We start from the raw sequence: 26,431 nt of genomic DNA, 5'->3' as shown, positions 1-26,431 counted from the left end.
AATATGCTGGCATGGCGTCGGTTGGAAGGGGCCGGTGGTTCACGATTGCGGCCAGCTTAAAAAGTAATTGATGTAATGATGTCCTGGATCTTTGCCTGGTCACATAATTTGCCATCACATCGTCAGTGCCCTACCTCGACGTCAAGTGACATGATGATGCTCAAATGTCTCATACTTCTGTAGCCCACCTTGAACACTCGGTGCTTTGGAAGTGTTGCTCAGCTCGATTGGACCATGATGAAATCCAAGAGATTTCAACCTCCAGCAAGACTTCACTTGAAGGTAAGGTCGGCACGCCCTCTGGAAATTTCTGTTCCATCTGAATCTGCTGCAACGAGATAGGCCGAATGACCTGGCTTGAAAGCATTAGATAGTGAATTGCATCACCGTGAGACTTAATAGCAGCTTCATCCAGCCGTTCCTGAACCAAATTGAGTCTGTAACCGTCACACTGAGATATAACGGCTTCCCAAGCCTGCATTATCGAAGGTTCCATAGTAAATCTCCAGGTACCTCTCCAAGTGATTGTAGCTTCCTGTGTATCGCGGAACACCTGATACTTGAAGAGCGCCGCCAACCCCTTTCTTCCGTTCCAAATCTCCATTGTTTCCAGTTGTGGCATCTTTATGGCCGCTGCCGCCGCTGCCCGAAGCATAACTCCAATCTCAATATGATCCTTGTCTGGCGTAAGTAGGTTTGAAGTAAGCACGATCGAGGTTAGATTTGACCACTCCCAAGAGGGTTCGATCTCAAAGAAATGGCTGGCATCTACGATGAAGGATGCTGCGAGATGCTCAAGCTTGAGGCTGGCGAGTGCAACCATCCAACTTACAGCTGGGGCTGGGTTGCGAATACTGTCGCATCATCCGCTTAAGTCAACTCCGTGCTGGAATCGCTGCATGATACCTGGATACTGTTGAGATTGAAGTTCTCGAAGACATGTCTTTTGAGATTATTGTTGAATCGTGGGATAGACTCGAAAAGATATTGGAAATCTAGATACCGGATGCGGATGAATAGCAATGGAATACCTATACAACTGAGAGCGAGCAACAGGTTGGGTAGGTATGCACCTAGGTATGCAATAATACTCACCTATATCTGTCTGGCGATGTGGGAAGCCCCATTCCCTCCAGGGCTCGTAGTGGACTTCCTGGAGTCTGGGGAAACGGGCGAACATATGTGCGAGCGAGGCAGGCTTCCATCTCCGGCGGTTCTGTTGCCGGAGAAGTAAACTGGTTACCGCCGGGACCGATGGAAGCTGATCCCACCATTGGCGCTCCTCCCACTCACTATCAAATGGTCCCACCTCCATAATGCAATGAAAGACTTTGAGGATAGCCCACCTAGGCGGAGCGGAGTGTCGAAAACTAGCAACCCAGCCCTGTTGAGGATCATCATAGACTTTGTTTAGTATCGTCTGCTCTATACCACCACCTGGCATATCTGAAGCGATATCGGGCATGAAGGTCAGATATTTGAACCAATGTTTTGAGTCACTAGGCGAGTAGATACTGATATCGAGTACCAAATCGCCGTTAAGATCCCATGTGCTTAGAATCGAGAACAGATTCTGGAATGCCGTGGTGATAGGACAGCCATCTGCATCGCAGATACTGAATGCCTCTTCCCGCTCGTCGTCTGTGAGCATTGGACGGGTAGGCGCGCACGTGGTGCAGTCATAGTCATCAAGTTCCAAGCAGAACCAGATATAGTTGACGAGAGCCCGATTGCGATGAATCATCTAACCAAATCGACGAGACGAGATGGTGTCACTTTGATTCGGGCGAAGTTATATCTCTCGAGCACTGTTTGCCACTCTCGAGACACTGTGGCCAAGCGACCCAGTTTGCAACCATCTTGTATCAGGGCTTGTAGAATAAGAATCCGGACTTCTTGAGGCAAGCCATCCTATCTTGAATCCATTGCTTCTTGCCAAGTTACATTGGAAATATAGGTGATAAACCGAGACGGGTGAAATCTCAGTGATGGAGCGATGAAGCGATGGAGGAATATGACTCGGGAAATACAAGACGGGAGCGTGTGCTATGGTTGCGAAAGGGAATGAACTTCGGTGAACATTGGAGGTAGAAAAGGGCAGGAAACAGGCTGCGTTGTATGACCTACGTGCGTGCCCAAGACCGTTACTGCACACCGCCAAGCAGTGGTCGATGTAAGATATATATATAATTTGCGGACTTCCTTTCGCAATCAACCACAGAACATGGAAAACAGGGCTTCCCGTCCGCTCAGCCGTACTTAAGCCATGTGTCGATGAGTTAGTAGTTGCGTCGGTGACGAGCAGCGAATCCTCATTGTTGATTGTTTTTCATCTTTTTGGTGCTGCTATCGATGTCTTCGAGGCTTTGGACGGTTTTTTTTAAATATTTTTTGGCCCCTAAACGATGAGGTGAGGCTATGCACATCATGCGACCATGTGGTCGCAGCTGCCTATGAAGGCAGAAGCGTGGTCAAATGATTGGCGAACCGTGTGCGGGGTAGGCCATTCCAGTAACACAGTACTCGAGTCATCCTAAGGGGTCGATCACATTTCCTTGACTCAAATTATGCGAAATTTCCGATAGCCCGCATTATGTGTTGAAGACCATATTTCGGACAACAGGCTCAGGAAGTATTCGAGAGCTAAGGAAGTTCTGGGTCGCCGGGAGCTTGGAGGAAGTAATTTGTCTGCTTACGCCTTCTTTTCTTTTACCATGGCAGATCCTGTAGCGGTTCCGCAACGACAAGACGAATCCTTCCTTCCAGCCCCGTTCAACACCACAGACCCGCCGCCGCAACTCGTAGCCCAAGGCGCCGAAGCCTTACTCTATCGCACACACTTCCTCTCTCCCTCGACGCCCGCTGCACTAAAGGCTCGTCCGAGCAAACCCTACAGACATCCAACTCTCGATGCCCGACTCACGAAGCAGCGCGTGCTCGCTGAAGCGAGGGTCTTGGTCAAATTGGCCGGGCTGGCGAGCGATCCCGCAAACGAGATCAATGTCCCTGCTGTCCTGAGCCTCGAATGGGATGCCGCGAGGAAGGTAAAGGGACTGAGCGACGAGCAACGAGGTGCACGAAGCGGCGGAGCGGGTGCTTGGCTGCTGATGGAGTGGATCGAAGGGCGGAGTGTTAAGGACTTGTTGCGTCAATGGGATGAGTGGTATAAGAAGAATGCTGATGTGCCAGCGGAAGAGATTGCGCGTCAAGAGGACGAAGTGAAGAGACTGCTACGCAGGATCGGGCGGGCCATTGGAAACATGCATGACAAAGGCGGAGTGGTCCACGGTGATCTCACGAGCAGCAATATCATCATTCGCCCAAAGAGCGGCGAGGTGAATGGGTCGTCGAGCGCCGTCACTAATGGCGACTTGAAAGAAAAGGAAGAACAAGACGGTCCAACCGCACCGGACTTGAACGGCGAGATTGTTTTAATTGACTTTGGACTCGCTACACAGTCGATACAAGACGAAGATCGAGCCGTGGATTTGTACGTTCTCGAACGGGCATTTGGATCCACCCATCCCAGACAAGAGGACTGGTTCGACGCTGAGGTGCTACAGAGTCAAGATGGGTATAGAGGAAGTTACAAGGGGTCAAATGTCGTCCTAAAGAGGCTTGAGGAAGTCAGATTGAGAGGCAGAAAGAGAAGTATGATCGGTTGAAAACATCTTCGACGTTCTTCATCGCACCAACGCCATGCTAAAACATATCCAAAATGCCCCCGCCACAGGTTTATGAGATCTCCACCGGCTTCTCCTCGATGCAGCTGCCCAGCTGAGCAACCGCGAAATATCCTTTGTTTTCGATCACACCACGGTTCTTGACCACAGCGGTATATTTGACCACCCACTGTGGCTCAATATCGCCTTTCAGGCCAGGCTCTTCAGGACCAGCGTCTGGATGTGGAGCAATGATTCCAGCTCCATCTTTGCCCGGACCTAGCAACTCCCTCGTCGTCCCAGGCGGCAGGATGTCCATGCAATCAGCATGGGTGAGCAGCTCAATCTTATTCTCCTTGGCATACATGATCAGCGATTTGGGCACAACACAACAGTCCTTGACATTGATCTGGTCCACTGTCGGCCGCACTTTGACCTCGGGCAAGAATTTGCTTAGGCGCTCTGAGCTAAATTCCGAGACGCCCAGCTGCGATATAACGTCTTTGTTATGCAAGGATTCCAGGACCTGCCATGTCTTCAATTGGGCGTCCAGACCCTCAGACTCGTCACTACCGGCGCTTTCATCTTCGTCCGCTGAGACCTCCTCTTCATCATCGGCATCGAATGTTACACCAGGGAAACTGACAATCAAAAGGTCGATGTTTTCGATGCCCAACTCTTTGAGAACTAAATCGATTGCATCTCGGGTGTGTCTACAACGCCTCGAGCTCGGAATACCTGGAAGAAAAAAGAGCTTGACAGTCACATCGTACGAGTCTCGAGGCTCAGAGAGAGGCGTCGGTCGCCAGGACGGCACATAGAGAGTGTCATCTTCTTGAGTTGTCCATTGTCTATAGTTGAGTGGTTGGGAATCTGCGCTAGCCGAACAATGGTGCTGGAAAGAGGCAAAGTTTGCGCGCAAGGAGTTTATGAGTTCGACGTTAGATTTGGAAAACAGCGGCCGTCGGACAATGGACTGTCCAGAGGACATTATATTCCTGCGACCATGGAATTAGCCTAGAGAAGCGCCAGTCAAGCGAAACCCGTACGAGGTAGAGAGGATCAACTTCATCTTGCTGCAATATCTGAAACTCGTACTCGGGATCTTCTGCAACCACTCTTTACTGTCCCGGATGGTGTGGTCAATGGGGGTCAGGTTCCAAAATAGAGGAGATTCTGTGGTCGCGCGGGGTTGTACCCAGTAGCACGCACAAAGTAGCCTTGTATTGTTCAGTGTTGCATAGCTCGACGGTGCTTCGTAGCATATGTCAGCTCGGCATCAGGCAAGGGTACCAATGTCTTCGAGATTGTCGCAAGGCTATCTGAAAGTTAGAACCGATACGAGGCGGAAGTCGCAGGCGGATTACTCAGTCGAACGTCAGTTGGCAAAAGCAGGCACGAGAAAGACCAGGGCTTGGCTGCGCTAGCACTTTCTCCGTCCTGCACCTTCCGCCATCCCATCCACTTTCTTCTTGACGCACCTGTAACTCCTGGACGCAAGATGGCCATCAAGTAAGGGCATATGACTCTGCCATTGCCCTCAGGATATACTAACACTGTAACAGCTATCTCATTTTGCTGTCGCGACAGGGCAAAGTGGTATGCTGAATCCCCTCCACGGTTGCCCACCATCGAACTTTGGCTGATCTCAAATCTGCGCAAATAGAGACTTGCAAAATGGTTTACCACTCTTTCTCCTAAAGAAAAGGCCAAAATCATCAAAGATGTTACCCAACTCGTCCTTTCTCGGCGCACTCGAATGTGCAATTTTCTTGAATACAAGGGTGCGGATGTCCACACAATGACACTTTCCTGAATGCTGGTTCAACCGTATTGCTTCGTTTTCGCTCGAGCATTTGGCTGACATTACTTGACTCACATCAGACACGAAAGTTGTCTACCGCCGATATGCTTCTCTTTTCTTCATCGCCGGCTGTGCTTCCACCGATAATGAATTGATCTCCCTTGAAATCGTTCACCGCTACGTTGAACAAATGGACAAATACTATGGCAATGTTTGCGAGTTGGATATTATTTTCAACTTCCAGAAAGCATACTTCATCCTAGACGAACTCCTTCTGGCTGGTGAATTGCAAGAAAGCAGCAAGAAAAATGTCTTGAGATGCATAAGTCAGGAGGACAGCCTTGAAGATATAGAGGTGAGTTGCTTTACGTGTGTTCATATTTTTCTGTCATGCACATGTGCACCTCCTTTGGACTTTTCGCGCCCTGATGTCTCAGGATGGCGTTTTCATGCCATCGGCCTAGCACACCATCTGCGTACGTTCTCATCCCTGCCTTTCCCCTGGGGATCACCAACTAATCGCAATGCCACGCCACTTCAGGTCGAAGAAGAAGTCACCAAGCTCATGTAGACCATGATGTCGCAAGGCTGGTGCACGGCCACCGGTACAGGTTCGAACCAAAACCGAGCTCGTCTGATGATTTTGGCATGCTCGAGTCGAGTCTTTCCACCGTTTCATGTAATGAGGTTATACAATAATTGACAGATTTTACTATCTGCAGGTTACAGAAGCGACGCTCAGAGCATCCGGTCTAATATGACCTGCAATCACGATTTTCGATGAACAGGAGTCCTGGGAATAGGGCAAGGCGGGGAGATATTGATGATACCCCTGGAGGATACATGGACTTTGCAAACAAGGTCTTCTCTTCTGAATGCTTAGTGCAACAGGAGCAACATGTACAGTGTACTGAAGTGATGATCCAATCAAGCATGTTAAGACCATCACCCGTCGCCTGAAGGCTAACGCAAACAGCTATCCAGCATCATCCTCGACGACGTACCCATCCACCCATCTAACCTGTTCAAATTATGCTACTTTGCCTGACGGCTGTTCATCCCTCAACCTGCTTGCAGGCCGAAAAGCGGCCTAAGCTGAAAATGTGGCGCACCTAACATGTCAACATGAGTGCCGCGTACACGATCCAGAATCTTAGTGCAATGAGCCCACCGAGCCTGCTTTTATCTTGGGGATGATCATGTAAGTCGTCAGGAGCATTCTTCGTCGTTAGCGGTTGCGAAAGCTTCCAGGCTTGTATTGGAATCATGGAGCAATCGTGCGAAAGGGTCCGTGTCAGGTAAGGCCGCTTTCTCTGAGTATCTGCTCCGCGATGCAAGCTGGCCTCTCTGTCGGCTGAGATTGACCTCATGATGATGCCGTGAGTATGAGTCCATTGTCGTTGCTCGCCTTGAACATGTGGAGGGCGCCTTGCTCGCTTATTGGTGGTCAATGCGCGCTCAATCACGTGACATCCCGGGTGTCTTGGTCGCAGTCAACCTCAACCTCCTCCGCAAACAGGTTGCCAACTTCACTCCATCGCATCAATCATCACCATTGTGCTATGGCCTTCTATCAATTCTACTTGACCTGCTAGACGTCAATCGTCTAGCTATTCGAACCGCCCAAGAGCTGTCTCTGCAGCCAGCTTGGATATCTCTGTCAGCGACCGCATAGCTTGATCAGGCCAACCAACTCGATACGACTCAAGACTTACGTACGCCTCAGCGCGCCTTTCGTCGTTTCGCAAACTCGTCCCTACCTCGTCTGATTGCGACGTTGGTCGTCCCCGACACGGACGGAGATTGCGCCTGCGCTTGAATGCGACGCAGTGATTTGACGCGGCCTACCCGACAAAGACAAGATGAAGGTACGCATCATAGGACATCTCAAATACATTGAACTCATCAGCGCTGACATCCTCTTGCAGTTTGTGCCCAATCGCGATCTCGATACCGTCACGTCCTCCCTCAATTTCACGACCCCCGATCTTCACGTCGTGGGAGGATGTGACCTGTATACCACAAAGGCAGCAGGAGGAGACAAAAAGTTGTACAAGAACATCGAAAATGGTCTTGAAGCGCAATATAAGTCGAACCTACAATTCTCCCACTCACTCTCGCCCCCACAGGCGCATATGATGGCGTCTAGTCTCAATCTGAGCCGGAGCAGCCCATTTGGCAACCTGGGTATGATCAGTTCGAGGAGGACATATGCATATCTGATCGCCACTTTGAATGCGAGTCACCCAGACTACGACTTCTCCCACACCCTACGACCGACGGACTTCAAACGAGAAAAGAGCTTACGACATGTCATGAATACTTTGGATACAGCTCTATACAACCTACGTCCACGGCCTCTGAACTCATTGTTGAACACGCCTGGTATAGTACCCGAATCAGCTTGTCCACCCTCAAGTCAACCACACTGGGGTCCGGGAATGTGGAGACTGATTGACCAACAGATGAGCTTGCGGGATTGCAGTATATACCGGTACGCTCCAGAGGACTATGATCCGTTCGAGGATGATGAAGAAGGATCCCTGTGGTCGATGAACTACTTCTTCTTCAACAAGCAACGAAAGCGTGTGTGCTATCTATATTTGCGCGGAATCAGTGTTCTTGCCATGGCGACAATCGATACTCTTCGGACGCCACTCAAGGCAAAGAGGTTCGCGGACACCGATTCGGACGGATGGACCACACCCGATTTGGGAGCTCACAAGAGAGCGAGATACTGGCTTGGAGTCAGAGAAGGCGTCGAGACGACGGAAAGTCCCGATGTCGAGATGGCCTCCGTCGAGAAATCGGTCGAGGAGGCTAGTCCGAATGGCAAAATTGAGGACGAGCAATTCTCACCTCCAGCTCGACCTGTGGTTGATGAGCACGATAATTACATTCTCAGTGATGAGGAAGTCAGAAGCGCTAGAAGCGCTAGTAAGAGCACCGTTCGAGGAGCCAGCGAGGAAGTGGTGGGACCTATGGAGGTTTAAGTCTTCTATGCCTCGTTGCCCGGCAGGAGTTTTGTGTGCGACTGATTTGTTGGAGTTGTACGGAGTATCTGTACTTATAATGATACCCAGGCTGTTGCGGCGTTCGAAAGGCCGGTGGGAGCGGCTTCGACGGACCTGCCTGGATATGATCACGCTGAATGCGTCCTGTTATGGTTATGGAGTTATGATGTAGTGGTGTTGGATTGGCGAATCCGGTATGGGTATGGACAGGCACATGGCTTATGGACCGGGAAAACGTGCTATACGTATTAATAAGTTGTAGCCTTTTCATCAAGCAAATGGCCGATGACAGATCTCTTTCGTCCCCAGCCGGTGCTATTCTTTTCCGGATTTGCCCTTGAGTTTCGATGTGTACATGTCAAAGTCTCTACGGAGTATGCACAGGTCCTCCCATGCGGAGTACACGCACCCCAATTGGCGGCTTGAGTCGCGTAACAAACCACGTCTCCTTTGATTGCGAGGTATACGATTTCCTCTGCAAATCATAAAATAAGCATCCTCGACGCAGCCTTGAAAACCAACATTTTACAAACACTAGCGTATCCTTTTCAAGCATGGGCGAGAAGGAAGACAAAGAGAAGGCCGAGAAACTAGCGGCTGCAAAGAAAAGAGTATGTCCGCAACCTTGCAATGCTCTCTTTGGCTGTCACGGCGGTTTTCTTATAGACTGACTAGATGCTAATATGCTATGGTATTTGATAGGTTGCCCAACTCCAGAAGAAGAAGCAGAAAGCAGCCGGAGGCTCCGCCGCCGGCGGCGAGAAATCCGCGAAAGACAAATCAAAGAAAGAAGACACACGCAAAGATGGAGAACTAGACGGCGGCGAAGCTGAGCAGACGCAGACCACTGAAGGGAAGGAGACTAAAGATGATGATTTGGAAGAGAAGGCCATACATGAGACACCGGGAGATGTCGATGCAGATGAAGAGGCCTTCAACGAAGCGATCAGCAGCGCAGACGTGGCTTCACCACAGTTAGAGACGGAGATCGAGAATGTTCAGTCGCCGGACACTACGCCTCCTCCTTCGAATGATCAAGAGTCTTCATCTTCTACGAGGGGTCCGCGCCGCTCCAATCGGCAGCCCAGCGTCAGTCTGCAAAGTAAGATCCGCAGCACAAGTTTCCGGGACGGCGGCCCCTTGAGCCCGGCTGCAACGCCCGCGTCTCTGGCGAGGATTGAAGAGCTGGAAAAGGAGAATAAGCGCTTAGCCAAAGAGGCAGAGGAACATGAGAGGAGATGGCGCAAGGTGGAAGAGGAATTGGAAGAAGTCAGGGAGCAGAATGCCGAGGAATTAGCGACTGCATCAGCGAGCGGGGCACCGGATAGCGAAGTGAACAGACTACGCGCTGAGATTGAGACGCTGCGAAGGCGAGCCAGCGCGACGGGTCGGCGGGACAGTGTACATGGAAGTGGTGACGAGGTTGATTTGTTGAAGGCGGAGCTCGAGAGCAAGGATTCAACGATTGCGGATATGCAGCTTGAGATATCGCGGTTACGCGGACAATTGTCGAGCCAGACCGAGGGATGTGAGGCGCATGGGGAGCAGATTGCGGCGTTGCAGGCAAGTTTGTCGAGCGCCGAAGGGAAGTTGAAAGGGTTTGAGAATGAATTGGCTGATACAAAGAAGGCGCTGAGCAAGGCTAGTGAGAAGGCGGTGCTAGATGGGACGGAACGGACGAGTAAGGATACCAAGATACGTGCGCTGGAAAGGGAGTTGAGCGAGGCGGTGTCCCAGAGGGATGAGGTCATGAAGAAGGCGGAGCAGCTGGACAAAAAGATTGAAGCGATGAACAAGCTGCATAGGGAGGCGGAGGCGAGGAGCTCGGCAAGGCTGGCTGCAGCGGAGTCAGCTGCTAGAGAAGTGCCTGGCTTGCGCGCAAAGGCTGAGAAGGCGGAGGGTGAAAATGCAAGGTTGAGAGAGAAGCACAAAAGGGTTATGAGTGGCGATGGAGGAGGAGAGGGACTGGATGAGCTTGAGGATGAAGAGAGGCAGAAGCTCGGGAGGCGGATTCGAGAGTTGGAAGGGCAGGTGTTCGAACTACAAAGAGGAATGTGGAGGGACAAGAGGGTACAGATGCAGCCACGAGGGGATGAAGGATCGAGAACGTCCATGGACCAGGCGGAAGAGTTTGATGAGGTCGATTTGTCTGGCTCAGGCAATGCGAGTCGGCGGCGGAGCTTTGCTAGTGGTCTACCGCCACAGACGAGGCATTCTGGTTTCTCACAGGTGCTGAATTCGGGACTTGCGGCATTCAGGGCGAGTACAACGTCGCCGGATACACAGCAACGACATGCGACACGGCCGAGGAATGACTCTCTCCTGGAGGAATTTGAGGACGATGCGTTTGATGAGAGCGCTTTTGCACGAGCGCAGAGAGAAGAGGAGGCACGGAAGATGGTTGAACATGTGCGAGAAGTGAAGAGAGGATTGAAGCAATGGGTTGGATGGAGGTTAGACCTGGTTGATGCGAGGAGAGCCGGTGCTGGTGTTGGTTTTGGAGAGATCTTTGACGTCTAGAAGTCCCCAAACGAAGTCCAGAAATAATATCAAACAGAATCCAGGATTGTCGAGTATCATTCTATGCATACAAAGAACGTGGGGTGTTTGCCAGTCAGATGGAGGAACAGGTTGGCCACATTCCAGACTCAGGGATCAATACACCTTATTCAAATATCACACCCAACTACTACTTGCTTTCCTTCGCGACTTGATGCAACACCTTCTCATACTCTTCCACGTCTTTGGCCCCAATCAGCGTAAAATCTCTTCTCTTACCTTCAAAGATAATGGTCGGAACGCTATCAACTCCGTTTGATGCCTGTTCGCGTATCAAGGCCGTGACGTCCATAAGACCTTCATTTTTGTCTTCAATCACCGCCTTCGCTTCATCTTCAGGAATTCCAGCATTAGAGGTCGCCTTCAGCAGTGTCTCGTGCGATGAAGGGTTTCTCTCGTTCTCGAAGAATTGAGAGTACAACGCTTGACAGAGGTAAGCTATCGTCCGGGTCTACATTCACCGGAATGCCTTACAATTGATGATCTTATCAGCAGTCTCAGAACCCTTTTCTTCCTGAAAATGCTGGATCACTCGGTGCGCATCCAAGGTGTTCGCGATGGTCCCACCAAATTTGAACTTGATGCCTGCACTTTCACCGTAGGCTGTCATCAACGTGGTATACTATTGTCATCCCGGGAGCAGAGTCAGCGCGTTGATGCCCGAGTCAGTATACGAAGCGCATTAATTTCCACCGTTGCCAATCTCTGTTTGCGTACCTCAACTCCAAGCACCCGAGATCAAGCAACCTCTACATGTGGACAGGACAGGTGACGTGCTTCAGCCCTTTCCATCAAACCGTCGAAACCGGGGTAAATCAAGAGCACCTACCATCTTCAATTTATCTTCAGTATCGCCATAGCGCGACTTCTTGTACCATTCGGATTTATCCTCCCCCTCTTTCGAGGCTTCTGGATACAACTGATACGGGAAGTACTTTATCACAAAGGTTGTACTTTTGGCGTCATCACTTTGACGGAATCGGCGAAGTGCTGTCACGCGTCAGCCGGCAGCGCTATGGTGGTCGGACAAAATTGACCGCCGAGGATGGTGCATAGATACACATCATCTTCTCCGGAAGTACAGACCTTCATCCAGTCTGTAATGCAGCAAAGGCGGGTCAGCTGCTCAACGACTTTTTTGCATATGTTGTGTTGCAGGCATCAGCAAACCTTTTTTTCGCCAGATATGTCCTGACGGCACCAATCAGCTCAAATTACAAACAACACGTCTGCCGGATTTCAAATGCGGCCAACTTTTCCAGGATCAAGGTCGACAAATGTCTTACCATGGGCAGATGGTATCCAAGGTGAACGACACCTGAGATTCGTAAGTCATGGTGGGGGCGCCCCGATTCCTGCAAGTGTCCGTGCCGCTTGCACCACTTTGTCGGGCAAAATCAAGTCTGCACGGTTTACAGGTCAACTGCAGTTGAAAGCTTGACCACGTTGCTCTGCCTTGTTACCAAGATGCAGTCGAGCACAAGATGATGAAAGCTGACGGCATATGCTCGCAAATCCGGCGTCGACACGGGCATCTGGATCGATGTTTTGACCTCCTCATTTTGTGCCCCGCCGCATGAACGTCCGGCCCGGAGCTCGATTGGTCATGCTCTGCCATCGAACCGATGCGGAGATGCAACAAAGCACAATTGTATTTGCAAGCAGGGAACAATTGCAGGATTCGACCCTTGAGTCCTTCAATCTCTTGCGCCATCAAACCAGCGTTCATTGTTCTATCACGCTTCGATCTGCTCGCAAAGATCAGGAGAAGATCTTTGGTTTCAGAGGCTGTGGCTGGGAGACCCTATTGGATACAATAGCGAACAAAGCTCCCTGCCAGCGTGGCCAGCCTCCTGGATCTTGGTCAAGCCACCAAGCCTGGCGACAGGCTTACTGGCGCAATCGAGGCGCATCAGGCCCAAGCTTCAGAGGAGTCGACCGGATCAACCTTTCGGATCCCCTGCATCGCGCTGCCAACCGAGTCCTGATTAGGGCTGTCAAAACACCCTTGGCGGAGGCTGGCGTCGTTTCACCTTGATACCCGCCTCCCATTCGCTCATGATGCACGACAACTGCTCCGCTAGTGTTCCCCAGCCAACTTTTCCCGGTCAGTCCAGCAGCAAATCTGGTCGTGTTCCTGCGACCAGCCTTTTTCTTCTCTGTCCGACGAGGCCCACAATTCTATACCGTGCCCAGTCCAGCCTGGTCCGTCCCCCTATTCTATACCTGAGCGCTCAGCAGATCAACGCCTGCCATTCATGTCACCGTGCGAAATTTTCAATTCATTGACTTACCTGCCACCCCTGAACCAAGCACTAGCGAGGGCTCGAGACCGAATTGTGGTCCAGTTTCACAGCCGCACATGTCAACCATTCCGCCTTGCATGACGTGCCTCGCTCGCCCTCGCAGGTATTTGAACTCGTCTCTCACTCCGCGTTGACATTTTTCCTTTCTGTCATCCTTCATTGCACAATCCATTCACTACTCTACACAGCAGAGTCCTTCGTTCAAGAACAGTAAACGTGCCCATCTCTACAACAATCGGCAAGTAAACTTAATACCAACAACCACTCAACATGAAGTCAACTCTTATTCTCGGTCTTGCGACAGTTGCTGTCGCAGCTCCTGGAGGATGGGGAGGCCAAGGTCAAGGATCCGGTGGACGAGGCGGCTACCAGCAGGGTGGTGAAACTGGAGGCAGCTGGGGAGACTGGTCTGGAGGAAATGGTCAGTGGACTTCTAGCGAAGAAACAACAACTCCTACCCCTCAACCCATATCGAGTTCTGCTATCCTTTCACCCATTTCTTCACATGAAGTATGGGGAGACTGGACAAGTACGACCACAACCACCACCACCACTCCCAGCGTCAGCCCAATTCCCCAAACTACCACGACTCCCTCGGAGACAGCGTGGCTAGAATGGACTACCACCACAACCACCACTACCCCCAGTGTTAGCCCAATCCCCCAAACTACCACGACTCCCTCGGAGACAGCGTGGCTAGAGTGGACTACTACTACCACCACCACTACCCCCATCATCAGCCCTACTCCTATCACCACCAAAACCACAACCACCACTACCCCTTCAGAAACCAAATGGTTGGATTGGACCACCACAACGACGACAACTAACGTGATCTCTCCCACTCCAGCTCCAGCTACTACCGAGTCCAAATGGAATGATTGGACTTCCTCTGTCGCTCCAACCACAACCGTTGCTCCAGCGCCGGTTGAGACTTCGAGCACCGCCTGGGAAGAATGGACCAGCTCATCTGTCGCTCCAGCTCCAGTTGCGACTTCCAGCACTGTCTGGAACGACTGGACATCTTCCGTCGCTCCAGCTCCAGTTGCGACTTCCAGCACCGCCTGGGAAGAATGGACCTCATCCGCCACTCCTGCACCAGTCACTACCACTCCAGTGACTACAGCAGCACCAGTCACCACCAGCTCCACCATGTCTACCGTCGTCCCATCCTCGACGACGCCTGTCGCTCCCGTCGTCAGCACTTTCACTGGCGCCGCCGCTAGCATGCCCACTGGTGGCTACAAGATAGCCGGTGCTGCAGCCGCCATCATGGTCGCTGCCATGCTCTAAACGAGTCCAGCGCAATTTTGACTTCGCCTTTCGATTCAACTTTGTCGCGCTGGACCTGGACATGGACATTTGGGGGAGATTAATATGCAAAGTCACCGCACATTCTCGAATGGCTTCCTTTGCTCTTTTCGACACACATTATTTTCGACATTAATGACTGGATACGACGACAACAACAACAACTATAACACATTTTTGACACAGCGACAACTCATGATCACTCTTTCAGCATGAGACTGGGCGGCACTTCGACGGAATGGAGGCTGCATTTGGGCATGGGGACACCAAAAATCGGTATTGGGATTGGACTCATGATTATTTGTGCCAGCATAGAAGATACTGGATTGGATATAGCATGGCACACCAGCAGCTATATTCGTTGCATAGCTTATCATCGAGCATTCGAGGATGAGCTTAATGTGATAGTATTAAGATAGCATAGCATTACTATTATAAGTGGTTGCTAACAATGAGAAAAACATTGGAAATATTTCAGACTTCGTTGTTCCTTGGTGTTCGATGCTATGTCTTGTTCTCCCCTTCTTTCACATCGTGACGAAGCGAGATAGCATGCCATCACGTGAACCCTAGAAAGGAGTACTCCCTACAGAGTACGTGTTTTGAGGAGGGCTGGAAGTCTGCGAGCCCAAAAGTCTTTCCCGTGGGTGATGATTACGCGTACAGGAAACGCGAGACACTGGAGCACTGGGGATGGGAGGAATCGATCACGTAAGGCAAGGCACTTTCCGTGGACGAGAGGTGGACGAGAGGTGGACTAGTGGTGGACCTGACCTGGCATGGACCTAGCTTGACGTATGTCTGACTCGAGGTGTGACAATGACAGCTACCGCCGGTCATTCGGAACCACCGACACCGGGCTGGCAGATGTCCAAGGCCATCAAGGCCGAAAGTCGGTAGGATTGTTGTGATTGTTCTGTGGTATGATTCGAATGCACTCGACGAGTAACTTTCGAGGTTACATGCACACACATGTCAGATGTGGATGTTTTTGCAAGTTAGTTTTTGTCGGGCGTGATGGTGGTAGCCGATTACGTTCAAGTCTGGCCCCTTCCCCCTGACACTACGACAAACCAATCCATAGGTAGTAATACTGGAGAAATGCACATGGTGCAAGAAACCTCACATCGTATCATACTACATCGTGCTCCGTACAAAAAGCGCCCCTTGCGAGGGACGGCAAAGGAGACGTGAAAACCGGCAAGACATGCGAGCAGGAACAAGTCAATCGACTGGGGCCCGTCAAGGAAGGATTTCTACATAGTAAGTCAAGACTGAGCTTGAAACAGTCCCGACGAGCCACTTCGGTGGACAGTCCTCGCGGGCAGGGCTATCTTGGCAGGTTGTTGAATCGTTGAATCGACCTGTACATGACGGCACGTTCGTTCCGTTCGCGAGGCGTGTCCGGAGTACTAACTAGGGACGGAGTTTCCACTGGGACGGAGTTTCCACTGGGACGTACTGTACGTGTACTGTGGGGAATGCTTGACCGTGCCTAGAAATACCAGTAGTATCTCGTACTCGTACTGTCCGGAGTACGGAGGATATGTCCCGCTCAGAAAGAACAAGCGAAACGGATATGGAGGAAATGCCACGTGCGAAAACCATTAACGGTACGTAGTAAAATGGTGCGATGCCGAGAAGGGAGTGTCGCTGAACTGATCGCGTAACGAAGAATGGGAAGGAGTTCGAGATCTGAAACGAAAGGATCGAAGGGCGAGATTTAGGGGGTTGGAGGAATGGTGTGATGTGGTGGGCGTTACGTGGGCTATTGCGAAATGGCGGTGAGCCGAAGTATGTAGTAGGGACTTAACGCTGCTCTACCCTTCCCCGTGACAAGCCAGCTAGTGTAGGTGCCACATTTCCTTAAGGGCGTGTGGTGCAAGACTGTTTTGGGTATAGTCTAGTTTTACACACCTATATAAGTCGTCGGCTAGACTAGATAGCCTTTTCATAGGCCTAACTCGGTTAATATATATAGATGTGGGTGTAGGTCACAATTTCCTAAAGCCTTGGATAGCAGTGGTACGTTACCTGTCCTGCGGGCTTCTCGTTCATCTAATCGGAGCCGTGGGAAACGGCGCTCAACTTTTAATTGGCCAAAGATAAAACCCTTGCAGAACCTTTTAACATTTGAAAGACTCGTCTTATGCGGTCTCGACTAATGACGCACCCTATATCGATAATGTAAATGATTCTTGTACGAGTAGTTCTGGCTAACTCTATGGTTATGTAAGCCAGAGCGTCAGAGAATGATGCCCCTCACTAGGTGCCTTGCTCCTCTTCCTGGTTCGGCTTTTTAACTCTATGCTCGTCAGAAGAGCCGCCATTCTCGTGGCTTGACTGTATGGGGCCCGCGAATATTCCTTCCGGGAGGGAGCTCGAGGCGGCTATGAACGGCCTGCATTAGATTGATCCGGTGAGTTGATGAGAATTTTACTGTCCTATCAGTACTACTATTGCGTTGCGTTAGTATCAGTCGGCTTCGACCCGGTCTCAAAAAAGAGTCACCGCATTCATAGCGCACGAGCCGCTGGCCTTGTGAAAGCAATCGTATAAACGGTAAGATTTCTGTCCCACCAATACAACGAATTTGGACCTTCCTTCACATACACGAGCTTCCTCTCCTCTTCCTATTACAACCTCTGGGTGACCACCGAGTCAGATTACCAGATCCCACCATCGCTGCACCTTCATTTTGAGAGCCTTGTCATCTCCCACCATTTGAGAAGTTCGTTGGCCGTCGCTGTCCTCAGATATGGCAAATCATCGATCGGTCCCTTCAGATATTCTCATCATTGGGGGTGGTGTCTTTGGACTTAGCACTGCCATCGCTCTTCTACAAAGGCCCAGCTATGCCGAAGCCAACATCACGATCCTAGACGCCGCCTCGGAGCTTCCCAATCGCTTTTCGGCGTCATGGGATACGAGTCGCATGCTCCGGGCAGATTATGCCGAAAAGGAATATACAAAACTAGTGTCTGAGGCTCATAAATACTGGAAAGACTTGAGTCCCAGCGCCTGGGGTGGAGAGGGCCGATACTATGACGCCTCGCTCTTGCACATGTGGAGGGATATCTTGAAGAAAGTCTTGAAAATTCCAAGGATCTTGCTCGGAGTGGGAGATATACCTTCACCATCGATGACATCAAAGAGTTGCCCAACAAAGACGCGCTCAAGAAGGAGGGACCTTTTCCAGGTACCAGCGGAGATTATGGCTACCTGAACCGAAGTTGTGGCTGGGTGAATGCTGAGAGGGTGGTCAAATATCTCTATCACAAACTCGAACAAGGAGGTCGAGGTCGTGTCAAGGTCAAGCACCGCTCAACAGTCCGCAGGCTTCTTTACCACCATGATCAGCAATCCGGAACAACCGTGACCCGCTGCATCGGTGCCGAGCTTGAAAATGGCTCTCGTGTCAACGCCGGTCTAGTTATTGTTGCTGCGAGTGCTTGGACTCCTTCCTTGGTCGATACAAGAGGTCGCGCGGTGGCGACAGGTCAGGTCCTCGCATATCTCAAGTTGACCGAAGAGGAGCAGGCGATACTGGACAACATGCCGATCTACTTCAACTTCAGCACAGGCATGTTTATGGTTCCAGCACGGAGTCGAGAGCTCAAACTTGGTCGACATGGATTTGGCTATCAGAATCCCACTCCACTTTTTATTGAAGGCCAGCACGCGCTTATCAGCACTCCAAGACCTGATTTACCTGTCCCGGCCGAAGCAGAAGCAGCCTGCAAAGACTTCTTGCTTGAGCTGTTTCCACACTGGAGAGAAAAGAAGTTTTTAAAGACCAAGCTTTGCTGGTACTGTGACACGTAAGTTTTCGAGACCTTAATGGCTCTTGACACGTTCAACTAACACTTCGGCAGACCGACCGGTGACTATTTGATTGATTATCACCCCCAAATACGAGAGTCTGTTCCTCGTGACAGGGGATAGCGGCCACGGTTTCAAGGCCCTGCCCATCATTGGACACAAGATTGTTGACGCCATTGAAGGAAAGCTTGAGCCCAACCTCAAGAAGCTGTGGAGGTGGAGAGTCGAGACCCCCCATCAAGTTCGATGGAGCAGATGACGGGACCAGAGGTGGTAAGCGTGGTGTGAGGTTGAGCGATGAATGGGAGAAAGGACATACCGAGGCAAAGCTCTGAAAACGGACCAAACTATTGGGGGGAAAGGTCAATCCGCACAGATGTCGCATGACTGATTCTATGTTCCAAGAGATTGTGTTTCACTGTTTGTGGATGATGCCATGACAGACTTTGAGGATATGGTGCTGCTCTGAGTAGAAAGCGATCCAATTGGATGTGACACATTTAAGTAACGTTCTGACTGAATCGTATTGAATAAACTGATCTAAGTAAATACAGTGCTTTCAGCAAGTGCCCAGTCGGCAATGCCTCTTGCATGTATCGTCGTGGTCTCAAAAGTTGGAGCTGTCAGATCTTCCTGACCAAAGACGAGGCGCAGCTCAGTACATCCCAAGATTATGCAGTCAACATTGTGATCTTGCACGAGATCCTGATATGCTGTGTGCCACGTAGTCTTGACGCCTTGGGAAATCTGCTCCTTGCTCATTTCGCAGAATATCATCCGGTCGGCGTCGGATCTAAAGTCCTCATCTGGAACGTAGACCTCGAGCCCAAAGCCTCGGAGTCGGTCCTTGTAGAAATCCTCTTCCATGACCGCCCGGGTGGCCAGGAGCCCAACCCTTCTGTGCCCCTTGTCCACAATCTGCCGGGCGGTAAAGTCACAGATATGCAACACCGGCAGACCGGTGGACTTTTCCAATTCGTCAGCTGCCTTGTGGGCGACATTGGCGCAGAGTACCAAGGCTTGTGCGTTGGCCGCTTTTAGTTGTTGGCCGCACGCGCAGAGCATCGCCGTCATGCCACCCAAGTCCTTTGCGCTGACCATGGAAGCAAGGTCAGAGTAGTCGATGGACCTGATGAGGAGATTTGCAGAATGGATGCCGCCCAACTTGGAGTTCACGTATTCGTTGATTTCCTGGTAGTAGATGGCCATCGTTTGCCACGAAAACCCCCCAATGAGGCCGACCGTCTTTGTCATGGTTGCGCAGGAGCAAAAATAAGTGGATTTGAAGTTATGGTCCTGACTTCTTGGACGTAGATGTATGTTGCCGTGATGGTAAGACGTAGATGAGATCTAGATAGAGAGAAAGGGACAAGATAGAGTACCTGTTCAAGAAGTCCAAAAGTCTGGATAACTTGAAAAAAGCTCTCTGGCATTAAGCTCGCGGGGCGCCTCTCGGTCCTTTTTTGGGTCTTCACCGTTCAAACGGTATGAGATCAGCAAAAAAGCCTGTCAGGAAGGTTTTTTTGGCCGTTGTCAATCAGGAAGCCGTGGATTACCCAAGGGGAGAAGAATCAGCCCACAATCAGACATTCACCACTTGATGTTGTTGAAGCCCGGTATTTTGGTATTTGTGGTTCTTAACGGTTGAACGGGCTAGTTACGAGTGGGGAAGATTACTATTACTTGGGGAGCATTGATACGCCTGGTCGGATTTCGGACATGGGAACCAATCATCATTGTAGTGTCCGTTCCTTGGGTGGTGAAGGCCTGTTACCTAGCCACGGCACGAGAACGCCGAGGGGGACAAGGTGGGGAGGGGGTACCAAAGCTCTTTTGAAAGCTGCAGCTCCTATTGTAGACAGGGTCCTTGGAGTGGGAACTAACGATCCTTACTCCGACGACAAACCTGGAGAAATTGGTGTCCTCTTATCTCCCACAAGGCAATATGTTATAGGTTGGGGCGTGACAATCCCGAGCTCTCATTGGAGATCCACGTCTGCTGTTGGTCTTCATGTACGGAGTACAGAGGTCTGAGGTTTGTCACACGTGGACCCGGGGGCCAATCTTCACAGTCAGCTCGTCTCTTCAGTTAAGCAACCAAAGGCTGCGATATCTTTGAATGTTTTGGTTGGTATGATAGCAAGGAGCCCGAAAAGGCCAATCGGTACTGAGGTTGTCGTTGTTGGCGGGTATATACCAACCTTATTGCCCTTGAATGATGTAGCACATTCGTATGATAGCCGGTCTTTACTTCTTTCAATTTCAGAAAAAAAACACCATCTCTCTCTCTCTCCAACTCTCTCCTAACACAAATAACACAATGATGGCCAATAAGAACATGGAGATCATCTTTACCGAAAAGGGTGTTCACCGTATGTAAACCTTCTCTGACAGGAATGGGATTTGGAGGTCGAAGAACCGTGCTGACGCATGTCTAACCAGCAATCGGCCCCTATGTAAGCATATCACCTTTGACACCATAACAACATTGGCGGCTCTTTCCGATCTGACATTTCATAGTCTCAAGCTATTAAAGCTGCAGGCTTCGTCTTCCTTGCTGGCCAGGTCCCACCAGCAGCCAGGCAAAGGTCGTTCCTGGAACCATCACTGAGAAGGCCCATCGAATGTGCCAAGACACCAAGCTTGTCCTCGAGGCTGCTGGTTCGAGCTTGGAGAAGGTCGTCAAGGTTACGGTAGACTTTCCCTTTTCCTTCAAACTCTTTCTCTTCCAATACACCCTGGTGGGGTACTCCTGCACAATGACCTTTGGGGCTGACGGTTTGACAAGATCTACTTTGAGAACCTCCATGACTTCGCCGCTGTGAACGAGGTGTTCGGCCAATACTTCGTTTCCAAGCCCGCTCGTACCTCCGTCCAGGTCGCTAAACTTCCTGTTGGCTGCCCGTTGGAAATGGATGTCACTGCGCCGGCGTAAATACTTGCACTTGAAAAAAGAAACAAAAAGACAGTACGATGTGTCCTGGATATCAGAAGGAACGAGCACTGGCAGTGAGATTCTGATCCTTGGATATGGAGATAAGTATATGGTAGCTTATCAGTCCAGCCTTGAAAAGCTATTATTTTATTTATATAGCAGCAAAGTGATAGGTCGACAATGTTACATGAAACTTACAAATATCTTCTAAAACCTAATATTATCTATATATTGCCTTGACGTATAAGATACCGAGGACGTCTCAGCTTAACGTACTATATCACGGAGTAGCTTCTAAAATGACTGTTAAGAACAATGGTCGCCAGTCAATTATCTGAAAGCCCCCCTTTCAGAAAAAAATGGTGTAAGCAACATTGTATCGAAACTATTATTCAAGATATAAGATATTCAAAATCTGAGTGGAGTGGAATGGATGTTGTATAAATTTCGGAATATTGGTCGAACGGCGCTCGAGTATATCGCATCACGATCATCGAGCCTTGTTCGTTAACGTCTGCAGATACCTTCCGAATTCGTTGATGCTCAGGGACGCATACACAGTCAGCATTCATCTCGAGACCTTCCTCTTCGATCTCAATGATGCGCTCCGCGCAAAGGCCAGAATATCGGTCCGAACAGGTTCCGCGATAATGGGTCGATTGTAGCATAAATGCAAGCGCTCTTCGGCGGATATGGGCATGTCGACAGCGAGAAGCGACGAAGAACATAGGTGGAGTGATTCCCAGGTCGAAACTGAACAACAAGCCATACTGTTGCGGTGCTATTTTCCAGTTTTTAACGAGCTCCTGCGCCAACGTCGTAATTTTTTGAAATATGTGATTGTACCCATCAAACACGGTCTCGAGATCTGATCCATAGGCACCGGTAATGATGACCGACGTATAATAGTAAAGGTTCAATAGCTTGTGTGCACAAAGCTGAAGTATTGAATGTTGGCTGGGTTGAACACCGTCGTCCAAAGCCTGTTTCCACCGTCTTAAAGTTATCAAGAGGCTCTGGTTTGGCATATTTTGCGCCGTAGTCCCGTGAAACTCCAAGGTTGAGAAGATGTAGTTCATCGCCCGGTCGAAACCTATACGCGCGCTCGCCAGGGAATCATATGCTAGTGGTATAATTTGGGGAGGTAAACAGGGAGGACAGCCTGTATTTCTCAGTGCATGGCGGCGGTCCATACACAGTGTAAATTGTACGCGCAGCCGCTGCAAGGCTGGTGTGATTTTCCCATTGATCAGTTCCAAAAGTGGTCTGGAAAAGTGCCGAAGTTTTGTGTAGCTATCTGTGCGCGTCCGCCATGAAGAGACGAGTTCGAGGCCTGCTGTGAGATGGACAAGACATGCTGCATCATTTCTCTGCAGTTGTTCGAAGCTCATGAATAAGATGCAAAGGATCATAATGATATCAGGCCGGGTAGACATATTCAGGGTTTCGCTTCGGAGAAATTTAATGGACTTGTTGTAATGCTTCAAGGCGGCCACCTGGGCGCAGTTGCTCGTGTGCTTTGGCAGTGCTCGTGACAAAGCAAAGCCATAGACAGGCTCCAGGCTTTCATGTAACGAAGCAAGAGCGACAACGACATGTTTCACCGCCGATTCGGCGTACCCAAGCTCTTGAAAAATAGGGATCCAGTCGCTCGCATCCTGTTGACCGAGGATTCTGTGAACGGTCTTAGCCTGGAAAAAAACAAATGCGCGTCGTTCCTCATCATTCAAAAATTGGGCCACAGTCGAGATGGACTTGGACAACATCAAGTAGCCCTCACAAATCCGCTTTGAGGCTATGCAGCGTAAACAAGCAGGCTTTTGCTCGTCACATTTTAGGTGTCTGCCACTAAGTTTAGCAACATGTCAGATGACATTTTCGGGCTCGTTGGGCGTACCGGGACCTGTTCGATTATGCTTAGCAATGAACGACAACAAAGAGCGGTGGAGGTGGAGAGGACGGAGAGATTCGCCACTCGTACCTACCGACAGGTGATACAGCCAGTGCGTGCTTTGGCCCTCCAGATCCTGGTCGCGTTGGGCTGCATGATGATAATGTAGAGATGCTAGCTTCGGGAAATCTCATTCAAATAATCCGGGAGCAATTTGACGGGAAATTGAATATGATGATAGCATTGGAAAGAGAATGAAATAGTAATATGAAATGCTAATGAGAAACGATGAGGAGGTCGTCGTCTCCGACACCTCAAAGCGAATGTTCGGCTTAGTCGCCTATTATAAAGGGCCGTGCCTGGCGCGGTAGGAGCAGGTATGCTTCTTTTCACTATATATTTGTTAGCAGGCGCGAGGGCGGTAAGAAAACGTAGGAATATCATTGCTTTTGGTCCGACATTGCGGTTTAGGAATACCCTTTTACATCCTATCTGCCTTGATAGTTCCATAAGTTTTTGGTTCTTCAGTCATATAATATCACTCTGGATAGGCGCTGTAACTACGCTGGCCGCCTAGCTGTGGCACGTAACGTTTCAGGCTGCAAGACCAACATGTGAAAGGCAATTCCAAACAGCTAGTGTCCAAAAACCATCATTAAAGAATCAAGACTTGATATAGTCTCTAAACTCGCAGCAACGGTCTCAACACGATCTATCTCCGAAACCCAGCCTCTGGCGATGACGCCCGAGCAAGTGAATCATGGTGACCATGGATCTGTATCACAGCTTTTTGCCTTCCTTGATGCCCCTTCGGAGGCTTTTGCCTTCATCTTCCTTTCAATCCAAGTCGTGACGTATCCTGGGTTGTGGCGTCAGAAACATCATCTTGTGAATGGTAGTCACCAGTATCTATATTACGCCTAGCGGAAACTTACTCGTTCTCCGTTACACTGGTCGACGGCCGTATTTGATGGCAATCGGGGTCTAGATGAATTGGCCAATGCCGATGGTGAGCGAAGCTCCCGTGAAGAAGTACGTTACCTTGCCCACGTAGGTGAGGAAGTTGGGGTCGGTGGGCGTTGCACCAAAACAAGTAGTCGCTATAGCTACGCCGCCCGCTGAAGGGCCTAGAGCGTAGATATCATATATAAAGAAGCTGAAGTAACTAAGGGCGAAGATGTAGTTTTTCTCACGCGGCGGCCTAGTGTGATGAGTTAGCTTGGGATCAGGAATTACGAGAAGTATTTCGTGTCCCAACTAGTTCAACGGGTCATCGGGGTCATCTGATGGTTTTGGGGCAAGAATGATCTCGTTGGTGGTCTCATGGCGCAGTCGAACAGTCCCCAGGGTCACGCCATGAACACTATCACCGTCGCCGATCTTGGAGTCAACGACGTTGTCGTAGTTGTTGGACATGGTGATGTGATGAGCCAGAGACGTCCGATGGCAGGACAAACAAACAATGAGGCGTTTCGAGGAGCAAGATCTGGACGCTGCTCGGCTGGGTCAAGACTAGTGGATTTCTATGGGACATTGGGCTGACAGGGTGTGGAATTAGGCAGACAGTAGTGAAAGTGCGCATGCAGCTGAATGCTGAATGTCGTTGATCGGGCCATGATATACGGGACATCCATGTAGATCACCCTCCAACTCGTATACGTTGACTCCTCATGACGTCCACATTGCAATATGGAACGCTCCAGGCTCTTACAGTTCGCCTAACTCTACACTTTGGGGTCCTTGGCTTCGTAAGTTTACGGGGCGAACTATTCGTCGAAATATGCAGCTGAAAAGGAGGTGGGTGGCCTTCTACTGAGGATATCTAGGGCTGAAAGTCTGCTTTTGAAGGACTAAGCAGCTGCAGTAATAGGTGAACCTATTTCGAACTTTTACCAGCGAATACCTATCTCGCGGGAGTAATTCGCACGTATCCGCGATGGCGTCTACAGAAGAAAAAGAGTGCGAGAGCGCAAAGAGTGCAGCTATGCTTACCGAATTATGTGTGGAGCAGTTCAACAGGCGAAAGGCGCTCCTAGAAGAGGGATCTTCTAGGCGAGAAGCGATGTCCCTAATTCTGCGCAAATTGACAAAAGGAGATGATAATATCGAGCAAGCTCTGGAAAATGCGCGGCAGAAGTCTCTTGCTCTGGCAGAAGCACCCCTTCCAACGCCTGTACCGGCAATTGGCCCACCTCTCACAGATTTTGGACTACTCAATCCGGTCTTCGCGGCTCCATGGGAGTTTGTCTGGGATTTTGAAGACCACGATGGATCTGGATTCTTTCAAACCCGAAAGAGCGTTGGCGGCATAATAGGCTTTAACCTGCATGCCAACAACGCGTCCGGATCTTGTGCGGTCGCGGTCGGAAGAAGATATCGACTGCCCCACCCTGGCCTGACATCTATGAGGCTATCGGCCACCCTAGGATTAACCTATTCCTACGGCAACCAAGCACCCCTTGCCCATGCGCATACTCGAGCTTGGATTGGGTTCTTTGTCGCAGAATTTACACCAAGTGGTACGGTTGGCGCGGAGGTCATCAACCAGAAGATCAACTTGTGGTATTTGGATACCGACGACGACTTTAGTTCCCGGCAAGCCTTTCCATTGTCAATCTCCTTCCCGGTTGACTACCGCAATGAGTACGAGATTTGGGTCCGGGTTGGCGGAGACGTATATAGCAGTGGGATTATTTCTGCGATTAGTTATGCGAATCTTCAAGTGTACATAGGGTCGGTTTCTGGACAACTTGGCTAAGGGTCGTCGCCTTACCTCGAATACCCGATTGTTGGCTGTCGGTGTCTCGGGCGGCGGGCGGAATAGGAAATAGGTATTGACTAGGCAGTGTATTCTCTACGTGAAGCTATTCAACAGGCAGGCTTGATGACTAGCACAAGGACGTAGCTCAAGGAGCCACAAACAGGATGCAGAACAACGCGACGCGTATATCTGCTCTCGGCAGACTTCCCAGATAGTTAAGGTCTATAGATACCTTCTAAATCCGTTGATACTTAGGCACGTATATACAGTCAGCATTTATCTCGAGACCTTCCTCTTCTATCTCAATGATGCGCTCTGCGTAAAGGGTAGAATATATATGCTCCCACTTGATCTAGCTGAACTAAG

General features: G+C 50.2%; 11 protein-coding genes and 1 non-coding gene across 13 annotated transcripts; 7 read left to right on the top strand and 5 right to left on the bottom strand.

Moving 5' to 3' along the window:
- Window positions 1-169: 169 nt before the first annotated feature.
- Window positions 170-622, bottom strand: PV05_03818 (uncharacterized protein; the record flags this gene model as incomplete). The annotated part of the gene is made up of 1 exon (XM_013464494.1): window positions 170-622. The coding sequence occupies one exon, from the start codon at window positions 620-622 to the stop codon at window positions 170-172; it is 453 nt and encodes a 150-aa protein (XP_013319948.1).
- Window positions 623-2,211: 1,589 nt separating this feature from the next.
- On the top strand, window positions 2,212-2,327 carry PV05_03817. Its single transcript, XR_001230717.1, has one exon. It is a non-coding gene; the product is annotated as a 5S ribosomal RNA (ribosomal RNA).
- Window positions 2,328-2,598: 271 nt separating this feature from the next.
- On the top strand, window positions 2,599-4,740 carry PV05_03816 (uncharacterized protein). Its single transcript, XM_013464493.1, has one exon. The coding sequence runs from the start codon at window positions 2,715-2,717 to the stop codon at window positions 3,663-3,665; it is 951 nt and encodes a 316-aa protein (XP_013319947.1). The 5' UTR covers window positions 2,599-2,714; the 3' UTR covers window positions 3,666-4,740.
- Window positions 3,614-5,018, bottom strand: PV05_03815 (uncharacterized protein). Its single transcript, XM_013464492.1, has 2 exons — window positions 4,712-5,018; window positions 3,614-4,660 (listed from the first exon to the last, which is right to left on the bottom strand). The coding sequence occupies exons 1-2, from the start codon at window positions 4,732-4,734 to the stop codon at window positions 3,736-3,738; spliced, it is 948 nt and encodes a 315-aa protein (XP_013319946.1). The 5' UTR covers window positions 4,735-5,018; the 3' UTR covers window positions 3,614-3,735.
- Window positions 5,019-5,163: 145 nt separating this feature from the next.
- On the top strand, window positions 5,164-8,459 carry PV05_03814 (uncharacterized protein; the record flags this gene model as incomplete). The annotated part of the gene is made up of 5 exons (XM_013464491.1): window positions 5,164-5,174; window positions 5,228-5,261; window positions 5,329-5,446; window positions 5,547-5,821; window positions 7,395-8,459. 5 exons carry the CDS (start codon window positions 5,164-5,166, stop codon window positions 8,457-8,459), a joined length of 1,503 nt encoding a protein of 500 aa, XP_013319945.1.
- Window positions 8,460-8,788: 329 nt separating this feature from the next.
- PV05_03813 (uncharacterized protein) lies at window positions 8,789-11,162 on the top strand. The gene is made up of 2 exons (XM_013464490.1): window positions 8,789-9,091; window positions 9,183-11,162. Exons 1-2 carry the CDS (start codon window positions 9,035-9,037, stop codon window positions 10,998-11,000), a joined length of 1,875 nt encoding a protein of 624 aa, XP_013319944.1. The 5' UTR covers window positions 8,789-9,034; the 3' UTR covers window positions 11,001-11,162.
- PV05_03812 (uncharacterized protein) lies at window positions 11,049-12,671 on the bottom strand. The gene is made up of 6 exons (XM_013464489.1): window positions 12,326-12,671; window positions 12,210-12,230; window positions 12,126-12,136; window positions 11,869-12,029; window positions 11,514-11,661; window positions 11,049-11,462 (listed from the first exon to the last, which is right to left on the bottom strand). Exons 1-6 carry the CDS (start codon window positions 12,373-12,375, stop codon window positions 11,170-11,172), a joined length of 684 nt encoding a protein of 227 aa, XP_013319943.1. The 5' UTR covers window positions 12,376-12,671; the 3' UTR covers window positions 11,049-11,169.
- Window positions 12,672-13,294: 623 nt separating this feature from the next.
- On the top strand, window positions 13,295-15,128 carry PV05_03811 (uncharacterized protein). Its single transcript, XM_013464488.1, has one exon. It carries the CDS (start codon window positions 13,616-13,618, stop codon window positions 14,636-14,638), a length of 1,023 nt encoding a protein of 340 aa, XP_013319942.1. The 5' UTR covers window positions 13,295-13,615; the 3' UTR covers window positions 14,639-15,128.
- A 1,539-nt stretch (window positions 15,129-16,667) lies between these two features.
- On the top strand, window positions 16,668-19,014 carry PV05_03810. Of its 2 annotated transcripts, XM_013464486.1 has the most exons (3): window positions 16,668-17,218; window positions 17,322-18,477; window positions 18,532-19,014. In XM_013464486.1, exon 2 carries the CDS (start codon window positions 17,415-17,417, stop codon window positions 17,880-17,882), a length of 468 nt encoding a protein of 155 aa, XP_013319940.1. In that variant the 5' UTR covers window positions 16,668-17,218; window positions 17,322-17,414; the 3' UTR covers window positions 17,883-18,477; window positions 18,532-19,014. The 2 variants fall into 2 exon arrangements, with proteins under 2 accessions (XP_013319940.1, XP_013319941.1); XM_013464487.1 differs by having other exon boundaries at window positions 16,668-18,477.
- A 4-nt stretch (window positions 19,015-19,018) lies between these two features.
- PV05_03809 (uncharacterized protein) lies at window positions 19,019-19,732 on the bottom strand (the record flags this gene model as incomplete). The annotated part of the gene is made up of 2 exons (XM_013464485.1): window positions 19,019-19,444; window positions 19,493-19,732. 2 exons carry the CDS (start codon window positions 19,730-19,732, stop codon window positions 19,019-19,021), a joined length of 666 nt encoding a protein of 221 aa, XP_013319939.1.
- Window positions 19,733-24,288: 4,556 nt separating this feature from the next.
- Window positions 24,289-24,720, bottom strand: PV05_03808 (uncharacterized protein; the record flags this gene model as incomplete). Its single annotated transcript, XM_013464484.1, has 2 exons — window positions 24,289-24,505; window positions 24,572-24,720. The coding sequence occupies 2 exons, from the start codon at window positions 24,718-24,720 to the stop codon at window positions 24,289-24,291; spliced, it is 366 nt and encodes a 121-aa protein (XP_013319938.1).
- Window positions 24,721-25,240: 520 nt separating this feature from the next.
- On the top strand, window positions 25,241-26,062 carry PV05_03807 (uncharacterized protein; the record flags this gene model as incomplete). Its single annotated transcript, XM_013464483.1, has 1 exon — window positions 25,241-26,062. The coding sequence occupies one exon, from the start codon at window positions 25,241-25,243 to the stop codon at window positions 26,060-26,062; it is 822 nt and encodes a 273-aa protein (XP_013319937.1).
- Between the last annotated feature and the right edge of the window lie 369 nt (window positions 26,063-26,431).

Source organism: Exophiala xenobiotica (assembly GCF_000835505.1).
Source record: "Exophiala xenobiotica strain CBS 118157 unplaced genomic scaffold supercont1.2, whole genome shotgun sequence".
In the NCBI taxonomy this organism is placed as follows: Eukaryota; Fungi; Ascomycota; class Eurotiomycetes; order Chaetothyriales; family Herpotrichiellaceae; genus Exophiala; species Exophiala xenobiotica.
The sequence above is the reverse complement of the archived record's forward strand: the minus strand, read 5'-3'. Positions and strand labels throughout refer to the sequence as shown.